The sequence below is a fragment of the Neodiprion pinetum genome, chromosome 5 (assembly GCF_021155775.2).
Source record: "Neodiprion pinetum isolate iyNeoPine1 chromosome 5, iyNeoPine1.2, whole genome shotgun sequence".
In the NCBI taxonomy this organism is placed as follows: Eukaryota; Metazoa; Arthropoda; class Insecta; order Hymenoptera; family Diprionidae; genus Neodiprion; species Neodiprion pinetum.
Window position 1 is genome coordinate 22,919,870 of NC_060236.1, and position 15,704 is coordinate 22,935,573.

General features: G+C 40.3%; 2 protein-coding genes across 8 annotated transcripts; one reads left to right on the forward strand and one right to left on the reverse strand.

Annotated features, from left to right (window-relative positions):
• Positions 1–662: 662 nt before the first annotated feature.
• On the forward strand, positions 663–9,416 carry Acn (apoptotic chromatin condensation inducer acinus). 4 transcript variants are annotated; one of them, XM_046627823.2, is made up of 9 exons: positions 663–797; positions 2,214–3,642; positions 4,830–4,917; positions 5,627–5,746; positions 5,845–6,049; positions 6,165–6,373; positions 6,451–6,681; positions 6,875–7,132; positions 7,248–9,416. In XM_046627823.2, exons 2-9 carry the CDS (start codon positions 2,216–2,218, stop codon positions 7,371–7,373), a joined length of 2,664 nt encoding a protein of 887 aa, XP_046483779.1. In that variant the 5' UTR covers positions 663–797; positions 2,214–2,215; the 3' UTR covers positions 7,374–9,416. The 4 variants fall into 4 exon arrangements, with proteins under 4 accessions (XP_046483779.1, XP_046483778.1, XP_046483777.1 ...); XM_046627822.2 differs by lacking the exon at positions 663–797 and adding an exon at positions 1,011–1,223; XM_046627821.2 differs by lacking the exon at positions 663–797 and adding an exon at positions 1,300–1,803.
• Positions 8,187–14,509, reverse strand: TM9SF2 (transmembrane 9 superfamily protein member 2). Of its 4 annotated transcripts, none has more exons than XM_046627825.2 (15): positions 14,202–14,509; positions 13,846–13,913; positions 13,673–13,766; positions 13,306–13,441; positions 12,993–13,108; positions 12,687–12,810; positions 12,265–12,407; positions 11,634–11,810; positions 11,131–11,275; positions 10,856–11,033; positions 10,585–10,744; positions 10,292–10,443; positions 10,092–10,203; positions 9,838–10,009; positions 8,187–9,749 (listed from the first exon to the last, which is right to left on the reverse strand). In XM_046627825.2, the coding sequence occupies exons 1-15, from the start codon at positions 14,328–14,330 to the stop codon at positions 9,682–9,684; spliced, it is 1,974 nt and encodes a 657-aa protein (XP_046483781.1). In that variant the 5' UTR covers positions 14,331–14,509; the 3' UTR covers positions 8,187–9,681. The 4 variants fall into 4 exon arrangements, with proteins under 4 accessions (XP_046483781.1, XP_046483780.1, XP_046483782.1 ...); XM_046627824.2 differs by having other exon boundaries at positions 11,131–11,287; XM_046627826.2 differs by lacking the exon at positions 11,634–11,810.
• Positions 14,510–15,704: the final 1,195 nt, after the last annotated feature.

The following is a 15,704-nucleotide window of genomic DNA, read 5'->3' on the forward strand; positions in this document are numbered from 1 at the left end:
GAGATAGGTGTGTTTGAAGTTGGTAAGCTCTTGTCGCACTCATGGCGACTTCCGGCAACTATCTGTCAGGACCGTCAGGCCAGAATTGTAGCTACGCGCCATGGCTACGCGTTGTTTCGGTTGCGTGCACTGAGCTCTACTAGCTGTTATACAGAGTTCAGTAACTTGGTTCAATGTTCATTGTCAGATTGCGTTATTTTGGTGGTATTCTCTAATTGATATATAGATACATCAATCAACGAAAACCAACGCCAAAAATCAACGCCAAAATCAAGCGGAAACAATCTATTTGCACAATAATGTAATCAACTTCTCAATCAGATCTTATCACACAAGATCAATCTATATTTATACGAAAATGTAATCAACTTCTCAATCAATTTGTATATACGTCATTTATTCTTAATATTATAGCACATTCATGTTTATTAGGACTCATTATATGAGTTACACTTTCACATTTACATAATTTATACGCTATCTTGACTGCTTTTGCTACAATTTACATTCGAACAAATCGAATAAATAAAAACAGAAAATGAAGAATATTTCTGCGTGTCTATGCATAACCATACCTGGAAACATGCTTGGGATCAACTGTCGAAACTCAGTGGACCGATGTCTGTGTTAGTCAGTACATATCGTGTGTGACAAGTGCATACCAACTTCAAACAACTATCTCTGTCTGACACATTCAACCACCCATCACTACCATACACTTGTTCCACTCACGGAGTAGAATAACTCCGTGGTTCCACTAATATTAGAGTTCAGTGCCCGAAGTCACTGCAGCACAGGTTGGTATTATTGGACATACATTGTAATCCTCAGTCGACGCATTGTATATATTGTTGAATGGTTTTCAATGGTTGCGAGTTGCGATAGAGCAATACAGTACCTAGAGTTCCAAGTTACGCCAGCGTAGCGCCACTATCGAATCCTTGTTTGATTTTTTACAACGATATGCTCAATCTCTTAATCTCTCTACTTCATGTGGTTCGTGGTGATTCGTCGTTGTTCGTGGTTGTTCGTGGCGCGAGTGCGGCATCTGCAGCGACAATAATCACTTTTCAGCTAATAGCGTCACCGGACATAGACATATTTGTTTCTCTATATAACAATCAAATAATACACAACTAGTCGAATCGTTTTTTCGACTGGGTTGATTCTAATCACGTTGCACAAATATAACAAATTGTTTTGCGATCCATAGTTTTCCATCGGTAAGTATCATCCTCCGATATAACACCGCGTTGAATAAATTTCTCGTCGCGTCGAGTAACCACAAATCAACATACCCCTGGGTGCGCGAATTGTGCTTGGGCATACATCGCAACTCAACTCATTCGAGCTCTAATTAACTTAACCTAACTTAGCCGAGCCTTTCCTAGCTTAATTTTATCCCCTGCATAGCCTAACCCAGACAGCCCAGCTTGGACGCAGTAAAGCTTTTTCAAACTTATTCATCAGATTCGCGCATGAAACGACGACCCAAGTATATTTCACTTGACTTTGAGTGAAATCCCTCAAATGAAATGTAAACGCCTGAGACTGAGTGCAAGCAGTACTTCCATCATCTGACTGTGCAAATGCTCATCGCTACTTTTTTTCTTTGATTCCACAAAATCTGTTTGGATTGCCAAATTTATTCAGCACTAGGATTATCAGGTCCTGTGAAAATGAAAAATCTTGTAGAGAAAATACGCAACATGTAGGCACATTACTGAATTCTACCCAGCATTTTCTCACACTTGATCAATGGGCAGGTACCCCTAAAGTTCAGCAACCGGTAATTAATGCTGCGTAGGTACAAAAAACGTTGATTCAATATATCCTTTTATTCGACAGTACCCTCACTAAAATACATGAGAAAAGTTTACAAATGCATTCAATTCTATGTCATGGCAGTGGAAATAACAGGTATAGGTAAATATCTGTATTAAGTACCCAAAATCAAAAACCACCAGTGATTATGCATAACCAGTCCGAGCAGCCGTTTGAATTATTTTAAAAATGCAACTAGGTCCGGGAAATTCTGCTGAGGCCAGAGATTACATAAGTCAATCCTTTCAATAATAGCAACAGTGCCATTGTCGTTGCTTGATTTTCAACCCTCTTCCACAATGAATTTGACAAAAAATTTGTACCAGGTTCTAACAACATATCGTACATGATTCAGCAAACCAGTGAATTGACAGTTATCGTCGTTTCAGAAATGAGGCGCAAAAGTGAGAGGAACAAATCCAAGGGATCTCCGGAGAAGAAGGTGGAAAAGGCAACACGAAAATCTACACGGAAACGTGGTAGAAGGGCGACGTCGTCATCGCCAGAAAGAGAGGAATTTGAATCTAAGTCGGTGGATTTGTCAAAGGAACAAGAGAGCATACCAGAATCGATGACGTCGCTGCCAGCCACAAGGCTCAAGATCAGAGAGTTGAAAGCAATAGCAGAAGAGGAGTCATTGGCGAAGCAGATAAGCAGCAGCAGTAGTGCCCCGCCCTCGGAAAACCTTGAGGAAGGCGGAGGGGAGGGAGCTTCGGTTTGGAAGGTAGCGAGGGCGGATGCCTCACCAGGTGAAATCCAGAAGCTCAAATTATGCAGGCAGCGAAATCCATCGGAAGCATCGGATAGTTCTTCGTCTAGGAAAAAATCTCATAAGTCGTATGAAAGTGGTGAGGGTGACGGCGAGGAAGGTGACTCCGCCGAGGAACCGCTTAGGTCACGGAAGCGGGACCTTGGTGAGGAGCGGCAGGATGATCCCTCCTCCCCGAACCCGGGTCAGGACTCCAAGGAAGAGGTAAGTCATTGTAGGGAGATCCTGCCCAGAACCACTTCAGCCAACTTCACCTTGTCTGACGATAAAAAAAACGTAGATCGGCTAGCCGACAACAACGCCGACCAGGCTATTCGTTACGACCAAAACTGTCCTGTCCAGAAGTCGCCAAAAGCAGATACCAACGAACAGGAGGAGCCCAGCTCCAACGGAGATGATCTAGATCAGACAAAGGCCCCTATAGTCGAGCGACAGGCTTCCGAGGATGTTGATAAAAACTTGCCAGAGGGAAGGAAGGGCAAGGAAGAGGTGGAAAAGGTGGGTGAAACTGAAGCTGAGGCTGTCGTTCGGCTTAACGAGGTGCCGATAAATGACAGCCAGGCTGATGAAAAAGAGGATTCAATTGCTCCCGCTGAACCTGAAACTAGAGAGTCGAGTACTGACGAAGATAGCTGTAGCAAGCCCATTGCATCTTCGGTGACAAGTGAGACAAAGATTCAAACTAAAAGGTCTGAACTACTTACGTCATTGCGTACAGTGCGGCGGAAGCATCGTGATAAGTATCACGAGTCCTCAGACTCTGACACACCTGAATCTGAGGATGAACCCAACGAGAAGAAGACTAACGATTCTCAGCAGAGAGAAGAAACAGGGAAGGAATCAGCTAAGATCAAGAGCAGCAGATCCCCGTCTCCAGTGAACAGATTTGGCTTCTGCGCAGAAGTTTCAGCGGATAATAAAACTGAAAGTTCTGGAGAGATAGAGGAGAGGAGAAATAGCCCGAACGATTGCAGACCCTGTGACCAAGTACCAGTTAATTCACTTTCAGCTGATTATAAACCTGCAAAAGTCAATTTGAAGCGATCCTTGTGAGTAAAATGCTGTTTTGTGTGTTATTTTGTTTTTATTCTCCTTTTTCAAAGCCACTTATCTGATGGAAAAACGTCTCTAAATGTGGCATGACCACCCGAATACAATCGACTAAAATCTGTATGGAGATTTAGTGCTCTTTTGTTGCTAATTTATTGTCTGTGTCGCGATTTTGTTGCTTCAGCCGTTTTGGCAGAATCAAAGCAAATGCCAGGTTGGAATAAAGTTGACATTGCTTTGAGAAAAAATTTAAAAAAAAAAGTAAACATGGTCTATTAATTGTAAGTTGTTATTTAGTTGATTGAATGTCACGTAAATATAATTTCAAATTAAACCTTTATTTCAGTAACTATACAACCAGTATCCACTTTAAGAATTAGTTATTCTGGAAAACTCCACCACATCATTTTGTTATTCCCCTGCATTTGGGCAAAAACTCCTTTTAGTGTGATGAAAATACGCAATTCCGCAAAATGTCCTTTATTTAAACGATTATCAAACCTATTTCTACTTTTATAATTAGCTGCGCTGGAAGACTCCACTACACGATTTTGTTGCTCACCTGCATTGGCCCATGTAATCGCTGAAATAATCGACATTTCGAGTAACTTGGTATTTTTATCACACTAGGGGTGGTTTTTGGCCAGAACAAGGTAAGCAACAAAATCGAACTGTGGAGTTTTTCAAAGCAACTAATTCTAAAAGTGTATATTGATTGTAGAATCACACATATAAAGGACATTTTCATAATTTAGTATTTCTTATCATATTGGAGGGGGTCTTTGGTTAAATGCAGGTGAGTAACAAAATAGCGTGGCGGAGTTTTTCGGAGTTACTCATGCTTAACGTAGATGTTGGTTGTATGATTACTGAACTAAAGAATAATTCGAAATTATATTTACGTGACATTCCAGCAACTAAATAGCAACTATACATGTTTTTTTTTTTATCATCCACCCATTGCAGTGCTAATTTTTTTTCACCTAGCATTGCCCTTCATTCTGCCGAAACGGCTGAAACAAAATCGGGATTTTGGCAACAAATTCATAATAGAATAGATGTAAATCTTTATGTGGATTTTATTCGATTTTGTTGACGTCGTCATGTCACCTTTGCAGACATAATGATAAATGCAATGTAAGCGATCATACATTTAAAACATGTTCTTGCTTCAATTACTTTGCAGCTCTGTACGGTTAATGGAAGCCGAGGAGTCAATAAAAAAAGATGATGCCGAGAAAAATGGAGAAAGCGAAGTGTCTCTTCGAGTCAAGGTAAGAATGCGGTGTACCGTTTTAACGTTCTTGATGGGTATTTTTCAGATTCCAAAGAGATTTTGCTTTCACTGTCTTGCCATACAAGTCAATGCTTCCAAAGCTTTGGAAATCTTACTACAGCAGAACCTTGATAATCCGAACTAATTGGGACCGGGAGTGGTTCGGACTATCGAATCGTTCGGATTACCAAAAAAAGTGCTTTCCAGGCATAGTAGCATGCAAAAAATGAACACTGACATACTATTTCCCATAAAATAAGAAGCACGTTGTATTGTTAAAGGTAAATATTTTGTTTTATGAAATACTACTGTGCTACAGTAAGGTAATTATATTTTATGTAATGTATTGCACATGAATTTCGTAATATTTTTAGTATACAATCCTATACACATACAGAAAGTACAGTACTGTACACACAAAAAAATTATACTGTACAGAAAGATAAAAAAATTAAAGAAAACAAAAAACTCAACAAAGAACATTCGAAAAACCAACACAGGCTCAATAACAACACACATGGTGCAATGTTTACTACGGTGATGCTCTGTTTACTGTAGCAGTTAGAGAGCGATTCTGATTACTATTTTTATTTTTTCCAAAACGACGTTCGGATTATCAAGCGTTCGGACTACAGGGGTTCGGATTATCGATGTTCTACTGTACTTACGAATAGGTTGACTAATTATATGTCATGCTTGGCCAACAGGAAATTCACAACGTAGCTGAACAAGCCGATGGTAAAAATTTACCCCGCAAGCGTCGCTGGGGAGTTGCTGTTACAGCAGAATCAACCCCAGCTTTTACGGTATCGACTGATTCCTTGAAGGTATGTTTCATCTTTCCTTAAAATTTGCTAAATTGATGTCTACACTCGGGAATTTCGTAAAAAATGCTTGTCTGATTTTCTCTCCAATCGTTACGCAGGCTTTGGTACCCGGCGCAAAGCCACTGTCGATTACAGAAGTCAGATTATCCAAAGACGATGATGAGCCAAGGGAACGACGCAAAGAGCGGGAAAAACGGCGTTCGATCAGCGCCGACGCCACGGAGCCGAGAGTTTCCGAAGACATTGCAATGACAAAGAACGAAAATACGAAAAAGGGAGATCTCAAACACGATAATCACATAGGTGGGTCGCAGACGCAGTTTAACACGCAATTAATTTTAAACACAACCTGTATCCAAAATTTGTAGTCCCTCCTTTTCATTCAATCGTGTATTTAGATATACTTGATATTCCACAGGTGCAAAGCGGAAGATATCAATACTGAAAGAAGCGCCTCCCGTCAAATCACCAAGCCCGTCATTGGCAAAGGCGACAAATGTACTGCTGATAAAAAACCTTGTTCGCCCATTTACTTTGAACCAGATCAAGGAACTGCTTTCTCGGACAGGCACCATTATAGAGAATGGCTTTTGGATAGACGGGATTAAGTCCAAATGCTACGTAGTGGTGTGTATTAAATTTTTAACTTCTCAATTTCGGGGGAGCTCGATATTTATCTTTTCCGTTATCTTAATTATCAACAGTATGCGAACGAAGACCAGGCATTTGAAACCAGACAAGCCCTGCACGGAATTTCGTGGCCATTGTCAAATCCTAAACGTCTTCAAGTCGAGTATGCAACTATAGAAGATGTGGAGAAAGCGCGCGAACTGTTCAAAGACCAACCCGCCCTCCGCGCTGCAGAGCCATCGGTGGGTGGCGATACCTGGCAACAAGTCTGGGCCCGTGAGGAGAAGCAAAATGCACCGGTCAAGGTAACCAGTTTTTCAAGTTGCTCACAAAAGACTGATGCTTTTGGAGTCACTGCTGTTTTTCTTTCCTACATATCATTTTGCCCACGAGTTGAGGTCGTTTCTTTTCTTGGTTCGGCCTTGCGTTGTATTACCTACCTACTTTTTTTCTTCCTTCTCCATATCATTGTAACATAACAATTTACACATCGTGTAGGTGAATACTGTCCGTGAATGGGATCTGGGTAAGGAAGATGGCCATCAAATGAAAGAGAAGGAACGGGGAAAAAAGGATTTGGAGAAGAAAAGAAGGCAAAGAAGTCGCAGCCCACCGATAGAGCCTCACCTACCTCCACCTGCTCGGAAATTCAAGAAAAAAGAGGACGACCCACCGCCAGCCAAACTCCTCGACGATTTGTTTAAAAAAACTAAGGCCATTCCATGCATATACTGGCTGCCACTTACAAATGAACAGGTAAAGGAGAGGTGATGTTACCACACCTGTACAGGTTTCTTATTCTTTCATGGAGAAACGCATGACAATGAACCGTTTGTTATTCGTGCCTATAATACCTATGATCGAATTTCAGATTGTGGTAAAGGAAGAGATGCGTCGGCAGCATATGGCCGAACACGCGCGTAGACTTGAGGAGATGAAGCGCGCGGAGAGAAGCAGAGACCCTGCCGCACGTCGCCGGCGCAGCCCCAGAAAATAAACTCTGTTGGTTTTATCCAACAGTTGTATCCTCCCCGAGCAACTCAAGATTACATTTACGACTAGACAACAACACGCGACCGACGTTCAGGTCTTAGAAGCTAGAGTCTGTATAGAAATCAATCCAATGACTTACCTATTCCACGAGACGATCGTTGCACGCAAGAGACCAATTAACCATCTCTTTCCTCTATTTCTCAACCCCACTTTTTTCCCCAGCCTTTCCTTCGACTTTTTTCAATAAACATGCTTCTTACTCGTTACCGTATCTCAGTTGTGATTGACGAGCAAATCGTTCCAAGACTTTCACCGGGTTGCAGACTTTTGGTGCATAAACTAACTTGTAATTCCCGTACGACCGACGCACGAATCGAGTCCCATCTCTCCAGTCCATTCCTCAATTTCAGCATTAAACCGTATTTCTTACAGGTCTACGTCTGTTCATAACCGTTCACCAAAGGCAGTAGAGATAGTGATATTGTACTTTGATAACTGTACCGTAAGGGGACTGTCGCCGGCAAGAGACATGGTATTATTTCGACTAATAGCATCGATATCACTATCAGGCTTTGGCCTTGGTAATAATTTGCCCCCGGTCCGGGTGCGCCGCGTCGTGGGAATAGGAAAGACAAAGACATTGAAATGGATATAAAAGGAAAATCGAGAGACGTACCGGCATTGCTCGATCGACACTCGAACATGGGGGTGTGTAACACAACCAATACTGCGCTTCAGTCATGCGCCGCCACCCGCGTAATGCTAGTTCCAACAACTCGAAATACATGCAAAGAACGAACAACTTGTACTTCCGATGGAAATTTTGAACAATGTGTATTACGTACAATACATAGTAATTTTCGTTAGCCGACATTGGCACGTTTGGACAAATATAACGCGCAATCGGTGTGACACCGTTAAATGTCGGCGAACTTCGAAACGTGACGAATAATGTGTTATTTCAATAAATTCACACCTGCCATGAATCAGGTAGCAGCTGTTATTCGCCGGCAATTTATGCGCAAGTGTAACAACATACGGCACGTATTGCCGCCCCGCCTTGCGGAATCACATGTATATATTATACTTGATATATCCCAAAATGTGGCATGTAAAATTATTCATCAATAAAAGTAAGAGACCTCAAAATACAATCTCTATACGCGCTCTTTATAACACAAATAATAATAATAATAATAATAACAACGACTACAATTTACAAAAGATTTGACATTTGTTGTTGTTTCTTTTCGGTCTTCATAGTTAATAATTCACAGAGAATGCCCAGATTTATTCAACTGTCCCAGGTATATGCAAACAAGGTATGCCGGTAATCTATTGCAGGGGGGCACTATTGTTCACTGCCTGGGTTTGATTCAATGACAGTGGCAAGTATTCTGTTTGATAGTGCAGTAGTTATTTGTAAATAATTTTTGGTACTCCAAAAATGCTTGGAATTCGTCCCCCCCCCCCCCCCCCCCCCCCATGGTGTTACATTCTATCAACGCACAATGTTATATTCCTCGATACCAGAAAATGATATTGACGAATTGTCGGCAGGCTCTTTATTCAATGTTACTGGGTGATCCCTATCTTCAGTCACAACAGGGTTTGTATTCATACAAAACTGTCGATCTCAAAAACTGCTATTTCGAAAGTCTTTGATACAGCATAAACAAAAGCTAAAAGTAGGTAATTGGAAAAAATCCCTAACATAATGACCGATTTGTACAAATTACTCATACATATGAATATTAATCTTCATATATGTATATATACACGCTTATAAGATGCACACTTAACATTAAGTGAACTATATTATCCTTATCGTTATTGTTATTGTTACCAATAACATAATTTATGTAACACGGTATGGTTTACCCGTCTTTTTTTGCCCCTTACGTCGTAGTACTTAAAAGTGTTTGAAAGAAAAAAGATTAAAAAAAAAAAAACCACACTTATAAACCGTACTTTTGTTACATAAAGTATCTTGTGCACCATGGAAGCAGTATTTGCCTCGCTTATTTCTAATATTCGTCTTTGGCTTGCGCAAGCGCTCGCATACGACTCATATTGCAAACTTGGACTTTGCGTAAAAAGATCTATTTTGCATCCTTGGTACACATTCAACTATTTTTCTTTTCAAACTCTCGAAAGTTAGTGTGTCCTTGGACGTTACCGGACCGATATACTCGAGTAGTTTCGTGCCATTATTATAGGCAATGAATTATTAATTTTCTTCAATTTCTCACAACAGCCACCGAGAAGTAGGGTACTCTTCGGGACTTGATAGAGTTGTAACAAGCCTTGCACTAATCAACTTTCACTACGCTGTAGATTTTACGCACGAACCAGAAGCAGGCAAAGAATCCAATGGAACCTGAAATAAATATGCAACATGGATGTTGGCAATCTTTCACGATGACGCAGAACCATTAAAGACTTGACGTATCCTCGCCTCGACTTACCTGTGAGTAAGAAAAATAAGAACACCATAATAAGGGTGTATCCGAAATACAGGAACGTCGATGTTGCGTCTTCAATATTAAGTTTTGTGACAAAGTAGTGGATACAGTAAACTAGAAGATAGAACGCGGTGAAACCTGATGTCAAGAAGCTCCGCCACCACCAGTGGTAATCCTAGGATGCAGAATATGTGATATTCATTTAGGGATATTACTGTAAATAGTAAGTGCATTGCCAAAGTAATGCTTGAATTTACCTCTGCGCAAAGATGGAAGTAGCAAAGAAGAATTGTTGTCTCTGAACATGTTATGACAAGAATGAGAAATACCAGGAACAAGAATCCGAACATGTAGTACACCTGACTTGACCTGGAAACGGAATGTGTATACATAAAGCATGAAATAAAATATCTTACTTGGATTGATAACTATGTTGGTTTGCAAACGTCTCATTTACCATAGGGAATTTAACAGAAAGAAGAGCTGAATGAATATGCATCCAAAGGGCAAGACTCCTCCCATCACAACTCCAGGAACAGCTTGTGTGTAGAAACTTTGTTCCGGAATCTGCCGTGGGATCTGGTTGGTCCTTACAGGATGTTCGAGAGGCTGCGGGGATGAAAATTAAAGAAGACCGTTACTCGATCTGAAGAATTTACGTTGTGAATCAAGGCGGAAGGAAATAACAATAACTGTGAAGACAATGATGGAAACAACACCAGAGAAAGTAACAATGATAACACTACTAACCCTTTTCCTAAAGCCAAAATATGATCCAACGAACGTAAGAGGAACAGACACACCGAACCACAATGCCAACAGGGCGACAAGTGTGCTGAAAGGTACAGCTGCGGAGCTGTCGTTCATCCAGAATATCAAGTTCATTACAAAGAACAAACTGAAGACAATGCTGGAATACAGTTAAATCGTATTAATAATAACATTGGTATTTTTTTTTCAGCAGATGCTGGCTGCAAACAGTTAGGTTCTAAAAAAATGCTTGCATCTATCTGCAACTTACCCAGGGCTAAGCATAGAAGTTAGGAGAACGTTCGACTTCCACTTTTCTCCGCCAAAACTCTTATATACACGAGCTGAGACATATCCAGCTGGGGTGCCGAGGCACACATATAGAACCATGGCGCAAGTCATTAGGGCACCACGATTTGCCGGTGAAAGGAAGCCAAGACAAGCAAATGCTTGAGAGAACGAGCAATATTGAGTAATTACTGTTTAGTTCCAATATTATCCTATTATGGCTTTCTGCTCTTAACCAAGACTCAAGTTTCGACCTACCTAAAGTAATCAGTGCCATAAAGAAAACCTGAATGCCAGAGCCGAGAAGTACCGACAGCAGCATCCCTTTCCGCGGAGGGCGAAACACATCACCGTGTACCAACTTCCATCCAAATTCCTCCTGCGCGTCCTCTCCCGACTCTATCTGAAAGTAGGCCTGCGTTATCACAACACAGACATTGCATAATCACTATTTCATAACGAATAATATGGCTGGAACCCATATATTTCTTTTTACATTTTTAGATCAAGTTTTTTGGACGATGTGATGAAGGGAATCTTGCACATACAATATTAATTCGCATTTACATGCTGTCTTCCGTTACCTTCCAAACCAAAATAAGACTAATATTGAATATCCAGATGAATATCTTGGTCAAACGGTAGGTAGGACTTCAATTTTGAAATTTGTCAGGCAACAAATCCTAAATTTGACTCGATAGGTGCTTTGTAAAAAACCTGTGCAACAAATGTGCAATGAAATGAGTAATTTGCAAACATACCTGGTTATATCGAGCAATATCTTTATTCAGCGTGCGTAGCATAATCATAGCTACCATCCCAGACAAAAAGAGAACAATCACTAGCGAATTTAGGATACTAAACCACTGGATGTTTGTTTGTGGCATTGACTCGAGAATATAATCCCATCTCGATGACCATTTGATTGTGTTATTTTTCTGAAAATTGAATTGAATTTTATTTATTAGATGCACAGATACAGGAAGATTTTTCCATAATTGTAGCAATTACAAAAATCCTTTTAGCTCTAGCCATGACAGTACATGTAGCTTATGTGATAGGATTTTCAAGCACTTTATGTGTGTCGCAGAAGCCCAAAACTAGGCTTGTTCGCAATCAGACTATTCTATAAATTCGTACTTAGAATATATCTAAATAAAAGAAATAAATAATAATACTATAAATCTAATTGAAATAATTGACTCATTTGTTTATCTCAGAGATTGCAAATCTATAGGAAAAGTATTTTACAGTGAAGGTAGCGGGTAACGGTCACGAGTCATTCATTCGATTGTATTAATAATGCCAAAACCTTAGCATAGAACATCACTTGGAAGTGTGGAAATAGTTGAAAATCATAGTTGAATAGGGCTTGTTCTTTGTTCAGCTCACCAAGTACGTAATGCGGTATGTGTAAAGCACGTCAAGTTTTTCCGAAGGGCTCAAGTCTTCTCTTTTTATTGCCAATGGACTTCTGCTATCGCAGTCAGGCAAAGACGGATTGTGATTTATGCTGCGGGGCTCCACCTTGACAGCTATAACACGCAAGCGCATAAAGTTACCTTTTGGTAAGTATTCGCAGATTGCTAATCTTCGTCAAGCTACCATGCCAAAAGTGGACATTTGCCATTCCTGCCAATGCAATTTTTTTAGGCTTTAATCAATTATTCCGAATTGTTTGTCAATTTTTATTGTTAACAATATCGGTAGATCAGACTTTGAGATAAAACTTGTTATTAACCGAAAATGCTAGGTGCACTATATATTTTTTAAAAGGTTGAATTCACGAGAATCGTTTTTCTGAAGAAACTTACATATTATTCGCCCTACTTTCTGACGATATCCTGATCCCCACTCTTCTTTGTCACCGCTGTGATACGTTATGGTCAAGTCAACGTGATTGAACAGGTAGTACGTATTCGGTTGGTTGTAGCCAATCTGTAGAATTAAAAAAATTGTCAAGTTGCAAACATATGACTGTTAATTGTCCTCAAATATATTAGATCATACAAGGATGGTAGTGAACGTAATTTCTATTCATTCCTTTATTCTGGCACAATAACGTGTTTAGTGATATAGGTATGTGAAATGTTAGCGTCTTCCTTGATATTTTTACTCACATTACACATGTCTGTTGGAGAGCGAACTTCTTTGGATAGGCAGCCCATGGGGAATCCAGTACTGCAGTATTGGCGCGAGCTTTCTAGTGGGTAACACCACGTAACAGGCATGTTATCTGAAACAGGAAGTGAGCTGGAAGTGAATTTGGGTCGTGTGGAAATTCTTAATCACATTCTATGGGTGATTGTTGTGAATATCTTATCAACAGACCATTGTGGGTGCAATATCGTTACAACCAAGGTATAATTACCCTGCATAGCAAAACAAAAAGAATTTGCTAAGATGTAATTGTAAAATATGCGTTCTACGGACCAACAATCCAGTGATGCTGGTAATTCAGAGCCATGCCTTTCTTCAGTAGCTGCAGCTTCTTTGCTGATTGCTCGTCTCCTCCTGAGTACGTCTTTGTGCATAACAGCTTGCAAGTTTCATTATTCATAAACTCGAGCTAAAAGGTTAAGATTGGAGAATTACGCAGTCTGAAAACTTGATACGAACAGTTATATCGAGATTTATGAAAAATAAAATTAAAGGTTACACGGTAAAGGATGAAAAATTGGTCTTAGAGTAACCTGGATTGTGGCAATGATCGGTATATCGTTGTTGTCATCACTACGACGATCGACCAGCAAAGGTAACCTCACAACCAGTTCTCGGAAGCAATATGTAACAAACTTACCTTGTAAGGCGACAGTCTTATACGCTCTCCAAACACCACTTGACCCAAGTTTTCTACCGGCGATTGGTCATTATTAGCAGGGCAGAAATCGAAACTGAAAAAATAGCATAAACGAGTAATAATACGCCTCGGTCAATCATGCAAGCAAATTGCATCAAACATAGAGTACTCACTGGTTATACTCGTAAGGTATAACTGATTGCTCTGTATTAAGTCGATTGACGTACAACTTGATCTCTGACTGAAACAATTACAAAGTAGCAGTGGTGAAAACCGTGAAATATGCCAGTCAACGAGGGGTAGAGACGGTGGGCTGTCAACGTTGCAAAGACTAGTTCAATCTCCCGGTATTATAAAAAGTATGCCGCTTTAATCGTGTGCACCAAACAAGGTATACAGGCCATGTGTCGCTGAACCACCACGGCACCATTATTATCGTTACGATACGTGGATTTTATCGGTTATGTCCAGTCATCCGGAAAACTGCCACGCAGTAATATCGAGGTAACAAATCTGCGGTGGTACATACCTTGCAGGTATCCGATTGTTCTCCGACATGGCAATAATTGACGGGTGCTAAACCTGGTAAGTAAAACCCGTTGGACGTAGTTAATGCGCACAACCCAAACAGTAGAGGCAGAGTAAATTTCTTCGCCATTTTGGCTTTTCACTGGTAACAATTTTTCTTATAGCAAACGCACGGGATTGCTTGCTTATGTCACATCAGGTCACTTCTTAGCACATAACTGCCAACCACTGTCGTTCGAAGATATTTTGTGACAGCCCGGAAACGTCATACAGGGTATTCCGGAGCCACGGAATAGCAGCACTTCCGCGCACTGCCGCCTCCACCGCCACCGCCGGCATGACACGTCACAGCGACTGAACGGCTCGAGTAAAGAAACCGACTGCCGGTCAAAACCCGTTTCGAATTTACCAACATATATGTGTGTGTACTTACGCGACGAAACACCGTTTTTGTCATTTTCCCTCAGAAATCGTTTGTAAATCGATCGTAGGTATCTATTAGTCAATTATAAATATTTGTGGGCAATTACTTCAATAGTATTTAGTGAAAGAAAAATAAGAATTTCAGTCGAAAAAATTATTTAAAAAACGTTTTCTCAATAAGTGAAAAGTGTAATCGAAAGGAACACGTTTGTAAGTAACGAATTCATCAATTTCTAGTATTGTTATTCTATAATTATCCGGTAATAAGTTAATTAATATATTTATGGAATTAGTCGCGCAAACCTCATACGTGCTTGCGCTGTGCAGCTACTTATGCTGCCACTGAACATACTTCACCTTTTGGAACCACTGTTTGGAACACGTACCGCGTAGCATGCTTCCCGTAGAGTGGAGCGTGCTGAGAAAAACAGCGACTAGCAGATAATTTTGTCTCTTTCTAATTTGCTGCGCACGCAATAAGGTACAAAAGCCTCAAGAAGTAAGTCAAACACTCGATGCTTTATCAAATACATAAGCACGCAATGCGCCATAATCTTCAGAGGAATAATTTAGTTGGGGTTCAACTAATACCTGTATTTCATATTATCTGTAACCCGTGTAATGCTACACTTGGCTTCGATCGAACTTGTTTTCCATTTGATGGATTTAAGACAAGGACTTATATTTGTAGTTGACCGTCGATTAATGCAGGCAGCGTTACGCTGCGACAGCGAACCTGCCCGTGAAAATGTGTCCGTAAACACATCACTGTTAATGCTTATGGTCGAGTAAAGACATCACTTCGCATTTTTTCTCAGTGCTCTTCTTCATCGAGGCTTCTTATTTCATAAAACCAATTTTTTTAAACAAAGATTTTTAATGTGGGTGAATAAAAAAAAGTTTTTTCGCAGATTCATAGATTATTCTTGGGATCGATGAGGTACCAACTTCGGTTTTGCTTCCAATCGTTGCGCATTCAAATACTTCAGAAGGTATTTCAGCATTTTTCGAAATTTCACTCCGACAGGATGAAAAAGTATAAAATGTGTCCTAATTGATCGCTCGATATCTCTTAGACCAG

Bases quoted from the DNA above. Each gene is read 5' to 3' on its own strand.
- Acn (XM_046627820.2), top strand. From the start codon at position 1,902: ATGGCAGTGGAAATAACAGGTATAG. The intron at 1,927-2,213 runs GTAAATATCTGT...TCGTCGTTTCAG, and splicing joins AGTGGAAATAACAGGTATAG to AAATGAGGCGCAAAAGTGAG. The intron at 6,050-6,164 runs GTGGGTCGCAGA...GATATTCCACAG, and splicing joins CAAACACGATAATCACATAG to GTGCAAAGCGGAAGATATCA.
- TM9SF2 (XM_046627824.2), bottom strand. From the start codon at position 14,330: ATGGCGAAGAAATTTACTCTGCCTCTACTGTTTGGGTTGTGCGCATTA. The intron at 13,914-14,201 runs GTATGTACCACC...TAATTGTTTCAG, and splicing joins AACAATCGGATACCTGCAAG to TCAGAGATCAAGTTGTACGT. The intron at 11,034-11,130 runs GTAGGTCGAAAC...CGTTCTCTCAAG, and splicing joins TATGGCACTGATTACTTTAG to CATTTGCTTGTCTTGGCTTC.